Source organism: Rhea pennata, chromosome Z, assembly GCF_028389875.1.
Source record: "Rhea pennata isolate bPtePen1 chromosome Z, bPtePen1.pri, whole genome shotgun sequence".
Taxonomy (NCBI): domain Eukaryota; kingdom Metazoa; phylum Chordata; class Aves; order Rheiformes; family Rheidae; genus Rhea; species Rhea pennata.
Window position 1 is genome coordinate 22,443,365 of NC_084702.1, and position 16,986 is coordinate 22,460,350.

General features: G+C 39.0%; 1 protein-coding gene across 1 annotated transcript in view; it reads right to left on the reverse strand.

Annotated features, from left to right (window-relative positions):
- Positions 1 to 16,986, reverse strand: part of SLC24A2 (solute carrier family 24 member 2) — a 103,974-nt gene that overhangs the window by 17,198 nt on the left and 69,790 nt on the right. Inside the window, exons 4-6 of the mRNA XM_062599897.1 lie at positions 15,023 to 15,073; positions 6,751 to 6,846; positions 4,625 to 4,713 (exon numbers count right to left, since the gene is read on the reverse strand). Of these exons, the coding sequence (XP_062455881.1) occupies positions 4,625 to 4,713; positions 6,751 to 6,846; positions 15,023 to 15,073 (236 nt within the window). The remainder of the gene's footprint in view (positions 1 to 4,624; positions 4,714 to 6,750; positions 6,847 to 15,022; positions 15,074 to 16,986) is intronic.

Sequence of the window (16,986 nt, forward strand, 5' to 3'; positions counted from 1 at the left end):
GGTGATCACACCCCTCTGAGGCAGCAGTTTAGCCATTTTTCAGTCTGCTGCACCAACCACTTATTTAGCTTGCACTTCATCAGCTTGTCTATGAGGATGTTGTGGAGACAATGTCAAAACCTTGAAGTCAAGATATGGAACACCTACAGCTCTCCCCTCATCTGCCAAGCCAGCCATCTTATAGAAGAAGGCTGTCAGGTTGGTACGACTGCTTTTGCAAGAGGAAAAAATAATAAAGAAAATACATACTGAAGCTTGACCATGGAGGAGAAAGAATTAGATTCCCCTGCACATATTGTAGCTCCTCAATGCACACATATTTTAGAAATACTGGATGATTTGCTGTGGGAATACAGCTATACCTCAGCCAACAGTTTTCAGGACAATTTTCCCCAAAACAAATTTGCAGCTCAATTCCTCAAGAAAGACAGGGCCTCTAATCTTTCAAGTCTAAATGAACATCACTGGGATGCACAATACAAAGAGTAAACTGTATAAAGATATTTAGGAGTCTATCATCTCCCACACAGAAAGAAGTACATTAGCTAAGTAGCACTAATGGGTCACAAAACATTCCTTTGCACATATACAAGCATAAAAATGGAGGGAAGTGATTTTTATACTATATTTCTAAATTCTGACACTACAGCACTTTTTTTTGCATTCAGATAAAGAAAAATCGTCAAGAATTCAAGCCACCAGATCAAATTCATTCATGAAGAGGAGCCAAATGATATTCAGGGTTAAGTGGTGGATACTTGTTCATATAAGGACTAAAATTCCAGAGTTTGTTGGTCAGGACTAAACTGTAATGAACTACTTCTTGCGGAGCGAAGAGGAGGAGAAGCTTTTGTCAAAGACTAGTTGGCATATTAGCCTGTGCCTTCATTATTACTTCCCAGAACAAAGCTGTTCCTTAGAACTGGTACCATCGTCTTTAAAAATATGCTATTTTCTAAGGACATGAAGTGTCTTTCTAGCTTGGAAAAGCTAGAAGGCGGCTTAGGAGGGCAATGACCAATTTCTCTTCCTCTAATTCTAACTGTCTTCAAAGAAAAAGCTATGTGAATGCTGTGTGTCTGATTCTGTTATTGCTTACACTATTATAATTCAGGAATAATCCTATTAGTGCCCATGAAGTCAATAAATAAAGCAGAAGGGAACTGCAGAGTGGTGAGTTCGTCGATTTCTGCTTTTATTCCTTCTGGTTTCCTGGAGGGATGAACATCTACAGAAGCAGTCAGATACTCTGGAAAGAGTCAGACTTCAACTTTGTGCAAGCTTTGCTTGAAGCAAAGTAAACATATTTTCCTTGGATGTCAGTGGGAGGAGGAAAGGATCTTGTTTTTCTTTGCTTTTGCCCCTCCTGACCTTTATTCTTATGCTTTTTATTGCTTAAATCTCTTTCCCTCTCTCTCTTTCTGTTCATCATCTCCTACCCTTCTCTGTGATCTGCTCTGTTTTATTAACTTTGACTGAATATCTCAGAAGTCCATTGTTAGCTTCAGGGTGATGCCAAAGCTCAGAAAAGAACATCAAGAAGTGGTGCACAAACAAGTAGGCAATACGTTGACGAAGGGCCACTGCACAGTTGAGAGTAGGAATAGATAGATCCTCATTGGGAAGTAAGGTCCTAAATGTTAAAGAGATCTATTCATTTTTTAAATAAATAGAATGAACGTGCAGGTAATTATTATTATAATAATAATGCAAATATATATACATATTTATATATGTATTTAAATTACAACAATAGATTTCAGCATATCAATAACTGACATAGCCTGAGGTAGCAGCAACTGTCATGTTACCACAGGAAGAAGACAAAATTAGAAAGGCCACCAGGGAAGGAGCCAGTATGGGTTGTGTCAAAATGTTATTAGGAGATTGCTATCTGCTATTGTGACAGTAAATGCCTGATAGCCTTTCTTTCAGATTGACAGAGCTGAAACTGCAGAATCACTCCTGCATCAGTTACAGGTCTCCCTGCTTGGTCTATCTTGTCATCCTGATAAGGATAAATAATGGACTCCGACTCTGACACAGCACAATACATTTTCAGAATGTCCTAATGCTTGCTGAATCTAAAATAAAAGTTCCAAGGTTCTCACTGAAAATTTAAGATGTCTAAAGGAAGCTGGAAGGAGAAGGAGGGATGACATTGCTGAGTAATTTATTCCTGCAAAATTTTATCTACTTATCCTGCAGTTCTTTGAAATTGAAACCATTGTCTTGGATGATGAGGCTGCTTGACCTTGCAGATTTCTGAACAAGCTTAGAAACCCCTTCATTATGATACAAAAAGATAGCATATGGACACTGCTGTGAGATATGATTGCTTATGATTGCTCTTCCATCATTGTTTTCACTGAACAATCTCAGAGAAAAACCTTTCAAGGCAAGATCAGTTTCATTCTTAGGCTTCTTTCCTCCAGATCTGTTGGAATTTTTGTATGTCCACATACTAATTTCTGTACATCTTATCATATTATACCAAGCTATGCCACCATGATACCAGTTTTCAGGAACAGAAGTCTGAAAAATACACTGCTTTGTATTTCTTACTCTTTTTGCTAAACTAAAAAAAAAAAAAAAAAAAAAAGTCTAAAGATACATTTCACTGCAGTGGTGAGGTTAGACTCTCAAAACAGGGTCTAAATGAATCTGAAAATTGATCTTTACCTACCTTAAAAAGTTCAGTCTTAGAGGAACTTTTAGTTCCTCTAGTGCAAGTAGAGTGCCAAGAATTTTTGTTAAACAGATCATACTCATCTTGTTTATCTAAGACATTTGTTGGGCTGGCAAAGATCTTTTAAGTAGCTTGTCATTCTGGACAACTTAGACTAACAGAAAATAAAATTAAATGTTCTACTATGCTCTCCTTTCTACAGGAGATTCACTATCATTACATGATTATTCAGGATATCAAAAACTATCCTGCTCTTTCAGAACCTCAGTCTTGATTCTCCATTCCTATTTCTGAGATCAAAACTGTCTGCAAGCAGCAAAGAACTAAAGATATCTGTCCATATTTGGTGCACCAGCTGGCAATTGGCCACAATTATCTTGTCATTTTTCCACTTACAGTGAAAAAATACTCTTCCCGGAGACAACCTACTACATATCATGATCTTTTTTCCCAGTCTTGCAGACAGCTGTACAAAATTGGATGACCTCTCCTGTTATAAGTATGTTCCAGGAAAAAAATTTATTCCTTGTGAGGGATAATTATGTTTAGGAAGTGACCAAGAGAAATAAACATTGTTACTTGCATACCACTTTTACTTTTTCCTACATTTTGCAGTACCTTTCAAGGAAAGAAATTTATTCGGATACAGTGACATTACTCAGGTCATGAACATGTCAAGACTGTTCTGTTCCTAGATTTAGATAAACAATCTTAATAAATTCACAGTAAGTGAAAGCAATTAAAATATAAAAACTAAATCCTGGGCTATTCAGATCAAACATAGCCACGGTTTTTCTCTTCCATGATTTTGCTTTATGTAAATGCAAAATAGTTCAACCCACTTTCAGCAAGGGGAAGCTCCTGCTATGGCACAGACCACTGCTCAAGCTTCTCATACAGTAATTCCCTTCTGTCATTACAGCTTTAGGAAAAGGCTGAGAAGTCAGCTGCACAAACAAAACCACTGTACAACCATTACACAAGCTTCTGTGTCAAAGATTATCTTTAACAAGACTCTTCCTGTGTATGTGGGCAGCGTTTGCCCTAAAGGGTGGTCTAAAAGGACAGTGCTCAGGTTTAGCAAAGCCAATTCACTAGCATTTTTCCACTCATCTGCCCACTTGGGAATCAGGTGGTATTTATAACATTTAAAAAACTTTGAATACATTAAAAAAGGGGCTGAGAGGTCCAAATGTTGCAGTCCACTACACCTGAGGATTACAGCTTATGTGACGCAGAATAGAAGTTAGCTTATCTTTATAGCTATTTCAGCAGTTGTGTGACAAACACGGTTATGCAATTACATGATTATTGTCCACAAAAGGTATATGTTAAAATAAGTAAATTTAAATATTTAATATCTTCTTTCTTAAAATTTTATGAATGAGAGTCAAAGAAACACCAGTATAGTATATCTCATTCAGCTTAGTATGTTATCTGTCTCAAAGTTTTTGTCCAAAGACAGAACTGAGAAAGTGTTTGTGTACAGTTCTTTTGTAACTAATTTCAACTTTGCCATGAATCAGAGGCCACCTCTTAAGAGAGCAAGTTCTGTGCAATGTGATGATAAGCAGATAAGCAATTTCCATTACCTATATCAAGCACTGTGGATATATTGCATATCCACACTGTGGATATACTGGATATCCACACTGTGGATTCTTGTCTGGTAAGCAAAAATACATTTCCTAAAAGAATCTATTCCAGGCTTACTCCCACTGAAGGGCAGAGGGGGCATGAGAAAAACTTTTTAATATGGCAAAACATGTACTCATACATTGGGTTTTGTTGAAAATGAAGATTAAATATATATCGTAGCCAGTTCATAACAACAGCCTCCTGGCTATTAGGATATGTACTTTCAGTGGAAAGCAGAAACAAGCACATAATATATCTACTAAAACTAAAATTGAAAAGAATAAAAAAGACATTAACCTCTTCTTCAACGTTATGGGCAATTCCATTCTGCACTGGTCCTGAATCACTTGGTGGTGTTACTGCAACTTCCACTTTCGCACCTTTTTCTGCGCATCATCCATAAACAGGAGCACAAAAACAACAGAACAGAACATTATATAACAAATCTATTAGTGAAATTGCTGTCACATATTCAGTCTGTCTAAATCATCAAACACTGACGGTGGACCAATATCTTCTTTACAAAAAAGAGAGATAAAATTCTGGCTTCTTTTTAACTGGTATACATTTTGAATACAATTCTGATCAGTGGTGACTTTGCTGTTGAAGAAACTATCCTATTGACACTTACATTCTAGAAACATTTAAATTATTTTATGACTTGGGAAAATATTTGGTAGTCTTAACTTATGCTTTATTTATATTAAATCCAGTTTACTTATGGTAAGCTGAGTTTTCAGGGTAAAATTTGACATACTGACATACAACGACATCATACTACACAGAGAGTAAAGAACATATCAAACATAAAGAACACATAATTTTTATAATACACCACCTTTGCAACCTCTTCAGAAGTATACTGCATTATACCTTTGCAATTAGTAAAGTTACTTCCTAACAGTATTCGTATTCTTTCTGTTTCTAGAAAAACGTGAAAAGAATAAAAGGATGATCCATTACCTTAATTACAGATCCCTACAGCCCTCATGCAAAACCTTTACAAGGATTAGAGGGAGAAAATAGAGCCTTTGGATTCTGAATCCAGATTTATTTGAATATATTCTTACCTTGACTATCTCTGAAATCTCAAAGCAATAAATATATCTTTCAGTACGTACTAGATAAAAATGCCAAAAATCCCTTGGACAATATAAAGTTATAAAGCACTGTCTAACTTGAGTTCAATGTGCTTTGCACACAGAGGTAAATATAGCTGTGTGGTTGTATTACTGCTACCCTGAGATTATTCTTAATTAAAAATCTGAGTGGTGTGCCAGACTATCTGTAATTATTTCAGTGCATTTGGGTCGTCCCTTAACCCCATTCCCAGCATTATGGTGTATTAACACAGCATCTCATCCAATTGCTTGATTCTGCAGGCAAATTGTGACTAAATATAGCACAAGGTCAGATAAAATATCAACTGATAAAACGATTCAGCTTTTATCAGACACACTTGCATCCAGTTTTCTAATGTAGGGAACGTGCAGTGGTAAAGCAGAGAAAAGAGAGGTCATGGTAAGGATTTCCGTTTAACATATGAACTTTTGAACTAAAAGACAAGTTCTTACCCTTAATAAAAAACCATATTAAGCTGATTTTGTACAAGAATAGCATATATGGGCCTGACTGATTCTCTGCAACTTGCAGATCACATATAAAATCCTAAATGTGAAAGTTTTTTTTTCTTTTTTTGATAAGAATGCTATCACCTAAAATATAAATATTCCTAGAGCATTGGTTCTCAATCTCAGGAACTACGAAGATTCATCAATAAAATACATCAAGTGACCTGTACAAAATTTCTAAGAGGTTTTACTTCTCTATCAGAAAATTCTTAGGGCTTCATGAGCTGAAAAGTGCTGAAATTTGCTTTAAAATAGATAAAACAGTGCAAATGGTTTATGTGGCAAGTTCCACTACATAGAGGTATAGAGAAAAAAAAATCAGAAAACGAGCTGGTAGTGCCATAAACCAGTGTGGTGACCAGAGCTATTCGTGAGGCCTGTAGCATATGCAGAACTGCTGAGGAAACCAGGCTTTGTTTAACACAGTCTGTTACAGGGAAATAACGCAGCACAGTCTGCCCCTGAGCCAACCTTCCAAAGTTCAGTAAACTCAGCGAGTTCTCAAACACAAACCTGGACTAAATTTTCCCTATCTATTTCTCTTGTGTCAAAAGCTGCATTGCATGTTTGTCTGCATTTTCCCTGCAAGGTGTCATTATAATATCTTAATTAGCCTTTCTCTTCTTGCACATCACTCTCAGTCCTGTCCATGTATTTTACACTCTTTCCTACAGATAATTAAAATATGTTTCAATGGCTTATCACAAAGTAGAGGGGGAAATTTTGCTCTAAGTATTTTCCAAGTTAAAAAAAGCAGTGAATAAGCCTTCAGGGACAAGTGGTAACACTCACCATGGTTAGCAGCTCCATTACGCCTCTCACTGTCTTCCACCTGGCACTTCTTCTTGGCAATCTTGTGAAGAATTGAGGCCCTCTCCTTGAACTTTCCTAAAAGAAAGCATTGCCATTATTCAAATGCAGCCATTTTAAGAGGTTAGGTTTCCCTGCGGTGGCTTAGGCTCCATAAATCAGTGCCGGATTTCCATTCCTTCCCAAGCAGCTAACATATTAGTAAGCACTATCCATCTGATGTTCTGATATATACTTATTATTTATATACTGCATCTGAGATACACACATTTTTTCTTTTGAACAGAAAAAAAGAATATAAAAGTTTTTTCTATTCTGATAAATCAGCAAATAATTGAACAAGAAATTGAAAACAACAACAAAAAAATTTCTTTTGAAATAGTCACTGAAGTTCCGGCTATGATAGTGCTGGTGTAGAATTTCAGCTGCAACAAAGATAAATAAAGATAACAAGCACAGTTTCAGGTTTGAACTAGCAGCACAGTAACACAGAATTTAAGAGGAATTCATAAACCATTGTGGTTGATTTTGTCACTTTGCACTTCACTCTGCCCCTGTGACTAGTACGGACACTTAAGAAGGAGAAGAATAAATCTTCTTAATAAAAGATTTTCATAAAAGCTTCTCAAAGGAAAATGTTCTTCTCAACCTGCCAGATGATTGAGGTCTCCCATCAGGTTATCCCTGAAGAAGTAGGAGATCTACTCACAATTCATCATCTACACTGTCTCTGGGGCAACTTGTCCCATCCTAAGAGATCTCAGGTCCTGTCACTCCTTACAGAATGATATAATCACAGAATGGTTGAGGTTGGAAGGACCGAGGTTCCCTCTGGAGATCATCTAGACCAAAACCCATGCTCAGGCATGTTAGACCGGATCACATTCAGGCAGGTTTTGAATATCTCCAGAGAAGGGGACTCCACAGCCTCTCTGGGCAACCTGTGCCAGGGCTCTGTCATTCCCACAGGGAAGAAATTCCCCCTCACGGTCAGGCAGAACTTCCTCTGGTTCAATTTCTGCCCATTGCCTCTTGTCCTGTCACACGGGACAACTGAAAAGAGTTTGTCCCTGTCCCCTTGACACCCTCCCTTCAGGTACTCGTACACATTGATAAGATCCCCCCTCAGTTTTCTCTTCCCCAGGCTGAAGAGGCCCAGCTCTCGCAGCCGTTTCTCATAGGGCAGGTGCTCCAGCCCTCTGGTCATCCTCGTAGCCCTACGCTGGACTCTCTCCAGTAGCTCCATGTCTCTCTTCCTAATGCACCCAAGGATATCATCAGCCTTCCTGGCCACAGGGACACATTGCTGGCTCATAGTCAACTTGTTGCCCACCAGAATCTCCATGTCCTTCTTTGCAGAGCTGCTCTCCAGAAGGTCAGCCCCCAGCTTGTACTGATGCATGGGATTATTCCTTCCTAAGTGCAGGACTCTGCACTTGCCCTTGTTGAACCTCAGGAGGTTCCTCTCCACCCAGCTCTCCAGCCTGTCCAGGTCTCTCTGTATGGCAGCACAGCCCTCAGGGGTATCAGCCACTCCTCCCAGCTTGCTGAGGAGGCACTCTGTCACCTCATCCAGGTCATGGTGAAAAAGTTTAACAGGATGGGACCCAGACTACAGAACCCAGGGGGACACCACTAGCCACAGGCCTCCAAGTAGACTCTGCAGCGCTGATCACAGCCCTCTGAGCTCTGCCTTTCAGCCAGTTCTCAACCCACCTCATTCTCCACTCATCTAACCCACACTTCCTGAACTTATCCAGGAGGATATTCTGGGAGACAGTGTCAAAAGCCTTGCTGAAGTCAAGGTACACAATGTCCACTGTTCTCCCCTCATCTACCCAGACAGTCATTCCATCACAGAAGGCTTTCAGACTGATTAAGCATGACTTCACCTTGGTGAATCCATGCTGACTACTCCTGATCACCTTCTTTATCTCCATATGTCTGGAGATGACCTCCAGAATGAGCTGTTCCATCACCTTTCTAGCGATGGAAGTGAGGTTGACCACCCTGTAGTTGTCGGGGTCCTCCTTCTTGCCCTTTTTGAAGACTGGAGTGACATTGGCTTTCTTCCAGTCCTCAGGCACCTCTCCAGTTCTCCACGATCATTCAAAGATGATGGAGAGTGGCCTGGCAACAATATCTGCCAGCTACCTCAGTACCTGTGGGTGCATCTCATCTGGGCCCATGGATCTGTGGATGTCTAGCCTGCCCAGAAGGTCTCTAATCCTTCCTATCCTCCTCAACCAAAGGAAAGTCTTCTCTTCTCCAGGCTTTGTCCCTCACATCCAGGCTCTGGGATTCCTGGGGGCTGCCCTTAGCAGTGAAGACTGAAGCAAAGCAGGCATTCAGTAATTCCGCCTTCTCTGTAGCCCTTGTCACCACTACTGATGTATTTGAAGAAGCCCTTCTTGTTGTCCTTGACATCCCTTGACAGATTTAATTCCAAATGGGCCTTAGCCTTCCTTGTCACATCCCTGCATGCCCTGACTGCATTCTTATAACTCTCCCAAGTAGCCTGTCCCCTCTTCCACATTCTGTGTACTTTCCTCTTCTTTTGGAGTTTTCCCAGGAGCTCCTTGCTCACCCATGCAGGTCTCCTGCCCCCTTTGCTGGACTTCTTTCTCCTTGAGATGCACCACTCTTGAGCTTGGAGGAAGCGATGCTTGATTTTTTTTTTGTTAGTACAAGGTCCAGCAAGTGAACATCTTCTCATTGGCTCCTCCACCACCTCTGTCAAAAACGTATCATCTGAATGGACCTCCTCAACTGTTTGTTCCTCGCTGTATTGCTTTTCCAGCAGATATCAGTGATTGAAGTCCCCTATAAGAACTAGGGCATGCGATCATAAGGCTACTTCCAGCTGTCTGTAGAAGGCCTCGTTGACTTCCTCTTCCTAATCAGGTGACCTGTAGCGAACCCCTACAACAGTGTTACCCTGTGTTGGTTACTGAGTCCAGATGACATATTCAGACTAGACAATGTCAAAGATGGCAAACACCAAGTGAATTTAGCTTCGTCCTTCCTCTAAGTTGGTCACCTTATTTAAAGACTCATGTTTTCTAGGAAGATGCTTTATGCTTCCTTTTCTATTTTCATTCTCATTGCTGCTACTTTTCCAGTCTTTTTTTTTCTTTTCTTTTTAATATAACTGGACAACTACACTACACCACAGTACACTTCTAATTAAAAACAAGCGCTCTTATCTAATTCTTTATCTCCAGTTAAAAAAAAGTCCATTGACAGCTGTCCAACTCCCGCTGTCCTTGCTGTGAAAAGAATGCAGGCTTAAGGCCAAAAGATATTTCAATGGAATCAAATAATTGATTAACAGTGGGAAGTAGAGAGACATCATGAATTAACTTAGTGAGTTGGATAACGCAGAGTCACTGTTCCCAAGTTAAAATACAAGACATGTAAGATTGAATCATGGGTCAAGAAACAAATCCCCTCTTCCCCTCTCTCAAATGGAGTTTATCAGAAACAATACCATTACAATAAACTTGTTCAAAACTCTGTACCAACACTGTCATATGTACAGAAGCTACACTCTGCTGTGCAAAGGGATTAGCAGATATCATTTGTTGGGAGGTGGAATTAATCTGTCAACAGTAAATCACTTCAGAAGTAATAAAAATAATACAAAGATCCAATAAATAGTTGCAAGTGCTGCCCTTTCACCAACCTCTATCTTATTATAAACATATCGTGCTCCAAAACAAGCATTTAAGAACACATTGCAAAATTTTCCTTTTTGGTATGTAATGCCTTGAGCAAAATTGCCTGCTTAAGAGCATTGCAGAGCAGAATGCAGTGATAAACAGTAAGCCATCTCCTTATTTCAGTACACAGGGTCAACGCCAGAAATTTCAGTTAGAAGTGGAAGAAGAGAAAAAGAGCTAAAGAAAGGATAAAGAAGAGAGAGAAAAGGAAGTGCTCAGGTTATGAGATGAGATGAAGAGAGAAAGAAAAGAACAGAGAAATACAAATAAAATCATATTTCCAAGTATTTTATGCTGAAATGCTGCAAATGTCAAGCCTGTTTCTAACTCCGTTTAACACTGGGGCAATTAAAAAGACCTTATCGAGTCCAACTGGGCTTCACACATTTGAAGATTTGGCTTATGATGCCACAAATATACAACTACATTTTTGGAAGCAAAGCAAATGAAGGAACTGAGACACTTTTTGAAAAATATCTGTGGAAACATCTACATCTTCACCTACTCCAGGCTGGCTTTAATTTAAGGTTCAGTTTTAAACAATTTAATTAAAATAATGCAGAATTTTATAGGGATACTCTTGTTTCATTTAGAACTACTTAGTTGTGTTTAGAGAAATTTGAGCTATTACTGAACTGAAAATTAAATGTCTCTTCAGAGATTCACTGTTTTATATGAGCTTAAAACTTGAAGTTGTTTTCCTCAGTTTTTGTAACATTGTTAAGGGCCTCCTTCCATCCTGATTTTTTCTTTAGAAGGAGTTTCCTACCTTTACTTTAACATTGTAAGATACACATCCACCACTTAATTCAGGAGACTGTTCCATAGTTAGAAGACTCTATCATGGAAATTAAACTGATCATTTGAAATGGAAACATTATTTTTCTTCATTTTTCTTTCTTAGAAAGTGCATGGTTTGTCTTACATAGCTTTACTTCATTCGTTTCCATGTGATTCGCTCAGTATAGGTAAACAAGCAGTGGAAAGAAACAGTTAAAAGACAAAATACGGATTATATAAAGTTTAAAACCGAACTGCCATTGCAGGAAAGCACTACTGCTCACCTGCATGAAGGTACTGACACACAAGCAGAAGTGGAGCCTCTTCCTTCCCTTTCCCTCCATTAGTTAAAAAACAAAGCTAATCAAAACTTATTTGGCAAAGGAGAAGCTCAAGTATGCACAGACCCACCAGGAAATAGGGCCATATAAGGATATTTCTAAATCATTCATATTAATAGAAAGCCCCAGAAGTTTAATCTTAGGCACAGATCTTCCATCACAAACTTTTCTCATCTTGTGGTGGGATTACTATGATAATCCATAGTATTTTCACGTAACTGTTCTTTCTAGCAGAAGCTAGAAGCCTGGGTTTTAACAGTCCTAGGTACTACGAGTTTGACTACCTAAAGTAGTTTTTACATAATCTGCTACCATGAGAGCTCAGGTCAATGAAAATTCTTGACACTATGCACCCCAAATAGGATAAGCCATTTTACAAAATTTAGTCTAGATTTGCTGAACTCGGACCAATTTTGCAGGTTGTTTCAGTTTGGGTAGGGTACAATAAAAAGGAATGGGAGATTAGGGACAGGTGGTTGGCAAAGAAGTTAGCTTAAAGATAAATTGGTTATATACAAATACATGCAAACAAATCAGTATTGTATAATATACATGTACCTTGATCTGCATGAAAACTCTAGCTAGCATCTCTCTGAGTTTGCCTCCTGATCAAGGTTATAGTAAAAGTCCTTTGATTGGAACCCAGATTACAGAATCAGGTTCTCTGGGTCAGAAGCCTTTGATTCGACAAAAATATTCTGGGAAATTCACTGTTTTAAAAAATTCATGACTGTACCATTTGTCTGCTTTTCAGCCTCTGACTAAATGTAAATTATTACAACTGTGCAATACTAGCTCTGCAGCCACGCTTTCATGAGTCACAAGATGTTGAATTTAAGGCTGTCTAGGCAACTTAAACTGTGCCTACCTGGCCTACTGGTGGCCAGTTAGGGAATGAAACTATCAGCTCACAACTCATCAATTCCAGAAATCCTCCTTATATCCTTTCAGCTTTAAGGCTAAAAAGTCACAAATACATGAAGCTGCATTTGCATGCAAATTTTTCATGTTCCCATCTAGTAAGGTGTATTATCTCTCCAAGTTGTGCCTATTCAATAGGCAATTAATCTGAAGTCAGTTTCAGACCAAACAGGAGCTAACAAAACAGCAGAGCTCAGTTTCTAAGACAACTGTCTTCTGACTATTTGGCTGTATCTGGTATCTGCCTCTGTACTGTTGGCTGTCATTGGCTGCATTTGCCTCTGCTTCTACCGATGCAAAAGCAAGAATTGATGTGCCTTGTGTGTCTCTATCAGAGGATTTAAAGATTGGTCACCATTCTTCACTTAGGGTTTGGGGACGTTGACATAAGAATGGACTCTACTAGAAAAAAAACCCTGTTTACACATTCCCGTGCCTAACTTAATGTATAAAAATGTAAAAAGCTCAGTTAAAAAAAGAAGATAAAGAAGAAAAAAAAGGATAATGAAAAGAAGTGTGATACAGAATGATGGGGATTATGTTTTTGAATATTCAGATGGACAGCTCAAAATATAGCATACTTTGATCTAAGCCAAGCTTCTGGGATATAGCGTTCATTTTTTTTTTAAGACGTAAAAACAATGACAATGACAGTTGTATTTGGGAAGCTAACCTATATCACAGATTCTTGTCTGTGTTAATACTCCTAAAGACAAAAAGTGCTTCCCTCCTTATTTTTGCTACTGGAAGAAAATGTACAACAGGTCTTAGATTCTTTATGCATGTAGGGTGCTCTCTAAGGTGATACTGAATAATTATAACATTATATTCAGTGTAGGCATGGTAATAATATATAGCAGCTGTACAGAGTAAACTTACATGGATATTTTCCCACAGATAGATATATTTAACTATCACTAAGTTATTTATACAACTCAGAAGTCTATTAATGTAGTGACTACTTTTGAAGTGACAGACTTAGTATTTCAGAAAAAAACCCCACCTCAGTGTACCTAACTGAGGCTACAATGAGAAATGACATTTGTAACTCGATTGTGTGCAGATAAGACATACTGCAAAACCTTTAGTTCTAGTAGCTATGGATGGCCTGGGTTAACAACACATTTCAGATGCTTGAGAGGAGTATTTAAACAATATAAACACCAATATACCAAGTAAAATCTCCTCTCAAGCATCTATTATCACACATCCATCTTTGTAAACCGGACAGCGAATTTGCCAGCTGGACAACCATGGATAGCGCTCCAGCTTTCACTGTTGTCCATATGAGCTAGAGCTTGCACGTTCTCCTGAAGAAATCAGGATCTTGCAATATTGTGCACAAAGGTGGCAGGAAATGCCTCTGACAGCAGGGCCTGGAACAGTGTGGTTATATTTTACTGAGTATCGACAGCACGTGTAGAAAATGGGAAATAGTCACAACCTAACACTTTTCCTGGGGAAATGGCCAGGAGTACGTCATATAATGAAGGTTTTCTTAAAACATTTTAACATCAAGATTAGTCTAAACTATAAAATAATCTAAGCAGAAAAGTATCTTTTTAAAAACAGAGAATCAAGCTATTCATCATATATTCCCACGGTTAAACTTAAGCAGGAAAAGGCGGTTAGCTCTTCTACAGGCCTCACGCTTATCTCCATCTTCCAGCAGGCTGTTCACTGCAAAACCAAACACTCATGAAACCATCTGCCTGGCGCTGTAATCAGAGAGCTGCACAAAAGGCCTTGATCCTGCTGACAATCAGGTCTCAGCTGAGGAAAAGTTCCCAATTGCAGAAATGCTGAATGGACTCGGACTGAAGCATGTGGTGGAAATTAAGCATATGCTTAACTGCTTTCCTGAATTAGCATTATAAACAGCAATGCTTTTGACTCAGCTGAAAAACTCCCTGAGATATCATTGAGCACTGATTCACTGATTACTTCCTACTTGTACTGCAGAATCAGGATTTTATGTAGTTTTTGTATTGCAATTAAGCACATAATTAATATTCTAGAAATAGTGAAGCCTAGTTTTTTTAAAAGAACCTTATTTATTACTTTTGAGTAATATAAAAAACTGAGGTAATTTAATAAATGTTCTCAAACTGAGTGATTTGAACATCAATAAATGATCTCACCTTCTTGAATGCACTCTAAAACATGACATTAAATAAACAACTGTAAGCTATATTATGCAGTTCAGTATAATTTGTGAGTGTGGATTTGCATGTATGTCCTTCTTTAATAAACACATTCTGTTGCATTTCCTCATCTGAAATAAGCAAAACTGAGAAGCTGATGACAGTAACCTGAAAAGAAAGTGACAACTGATCACACTGACAATGAAATCGTGCAAAAAAGAATTATGCAAAATGAAGAAAGGGAAAATAAGACCAAGTAAAATGAAAGAAAAAGCAAACACACAAAAAGCGCTTAAAGAAGGACTTTACAGAAAGCTCATACAAACAATTCTAAAATATTTCTTACCTTCTTCAGTCATTGTGTCATAATATTTTAGGTTTCCATATGATCCAAGCTCTACAACATCACAGTAAAAGACACAAAGATAAGGAACCAGCAGACATTCAAGAAATGTACATGTTTTCGCATGTGCTTCATAAACTCCACAGCAATTATACAAAAAGTTCTGCAGGACAGTGAAACATGGATTACAGAAATAGCAGAGCCTTCTCCCCCAGGAAATTTCACAAGTCACTTGCTTTAGATAAATGACCTGCTAGAGTAAAATCTCAGGAAAAGCACTGAAATCTAAAATTTCAATTTTGGTGCCTCCATTTGTGGGAACACATAATAAACCTTGACAGGACCTGATCAGCAGGAGCTTTGGAAACTAAGCCTTTTTAGCACGTCTCAAATCAGACATCCAAATATTTAGGCATCCAGAACAAACAAAAAATGCATCATGATTCTTTATCTGAGAACATAAAACGTCTTTTATGAGATGCTGTCCTACAAACACATTGCTAACACTGCTGATGCTGACTCGCTGTATAGGAGTTACTTAATTCAACCACTTTCTCACTATGTGTGAGATCGGAAAAACTGTATTTACTCACTTCATCAGGCGGTACAACATCTAAATTAATTAAATCATTAATTAGATCTGACTATCTCACATCATTATGGTCTATCACAGTAGAGGAATGAGTGGAAAGAAGAGCTCCCCAGCTCCTCAGGACCACGCTTCCACGTGACAGAATCTTGTACAAAGTCACCTGTCTTCTCCAGATGTTACTTTACATTTCAATTCAGTGCAAAAATGTTCTTCCTTCTTAAAGTTTTGTGTGTATATCACCACAATAATTAGTATAGGTTTCAAAATTCTATGACGTAGGACAGATAAACATTATGCACAATGTTAAAGGAATTTGTATTTCACTCTGTTGTCATTTCTTATGTAAAATTTTATTATGGAGCTTCTAAGCGTTCAACCTTTGAAACAGTCTAGTTATAAAAAAAGGTATTTAACAATTTGATATTGCTGTTTTCTATGCAATTCTTCTCTATTTATGTTTATGAAAGTGCTTAAGCAAACATACAAATGCTAGCTAGTTATTTTGTTTTTAGCTGATGCACTTCATGATCTTTCAATGTTTTTTCCACATGGGTGAATTTCAATGAAAATCTTGCTTTTAGTTTTTAACTCAAGACATATTGAGATGATATGCAAATCTAGTACTTTAAGAGGTCCCATTTTTTATTAATTTGAAGATACTGGAATCTGAAAAACAAATATTTCTTACATCATTTGTACATTTGGACATTTGGGCCATTTCAGCCCGAACGGTCTGAATTCCTTTTCCGGGGAAAGCTCCTGGTCACGTCCGGACAGACGTCACCTGTGTAAGGTGACGGGAACCCGGCGGGCTGCGTAATTTTGGGAGTGGGCATCCCCCGACGACGGGCCCGAGCCCCGCGGTTAAGCCTGTTCCCACCAACCCTGCCTCCGCCTGCCCGCGACCAGGTTTGCTAGAAACTGGGGTGAGGTGTCCACCGGAGGATGGAGACAGGAGCGGGCAGCCCACGATGGAAGAAGCCGGAGGGCAATGAGCGTGTGCAGGAGGCAGGGCTGCGAGCGGCGGGGCGGGTACGGTCACGTCCGCCCCAAAACGAGCCCCAAAACGAGCGGGGGCAGAGCGGAGGGACGGCGCTGACGGCGGCACCCTGGCCGCAGACCACGGTGGCACGCGGGGACGCGGCGGTGGCAGCGGCAGCGCAAGGACCTCTGACTCAGTGTAACAGAAACGGGGGGGGGGGGGGGTGCTTTCAGACCCCACAATAACATCAAACTACACTAAAACTCCAGCAGAAAGAAAAGCAGCAGCAGAAAGGCATGGCAACCGAGGTGCTGGCAGTCCGGCTTAGATCTGCATTTGCCTCTACCCTGTCTGAAATGAGAGATATAGATAAACAGGAAGGAAAAAAAGGAG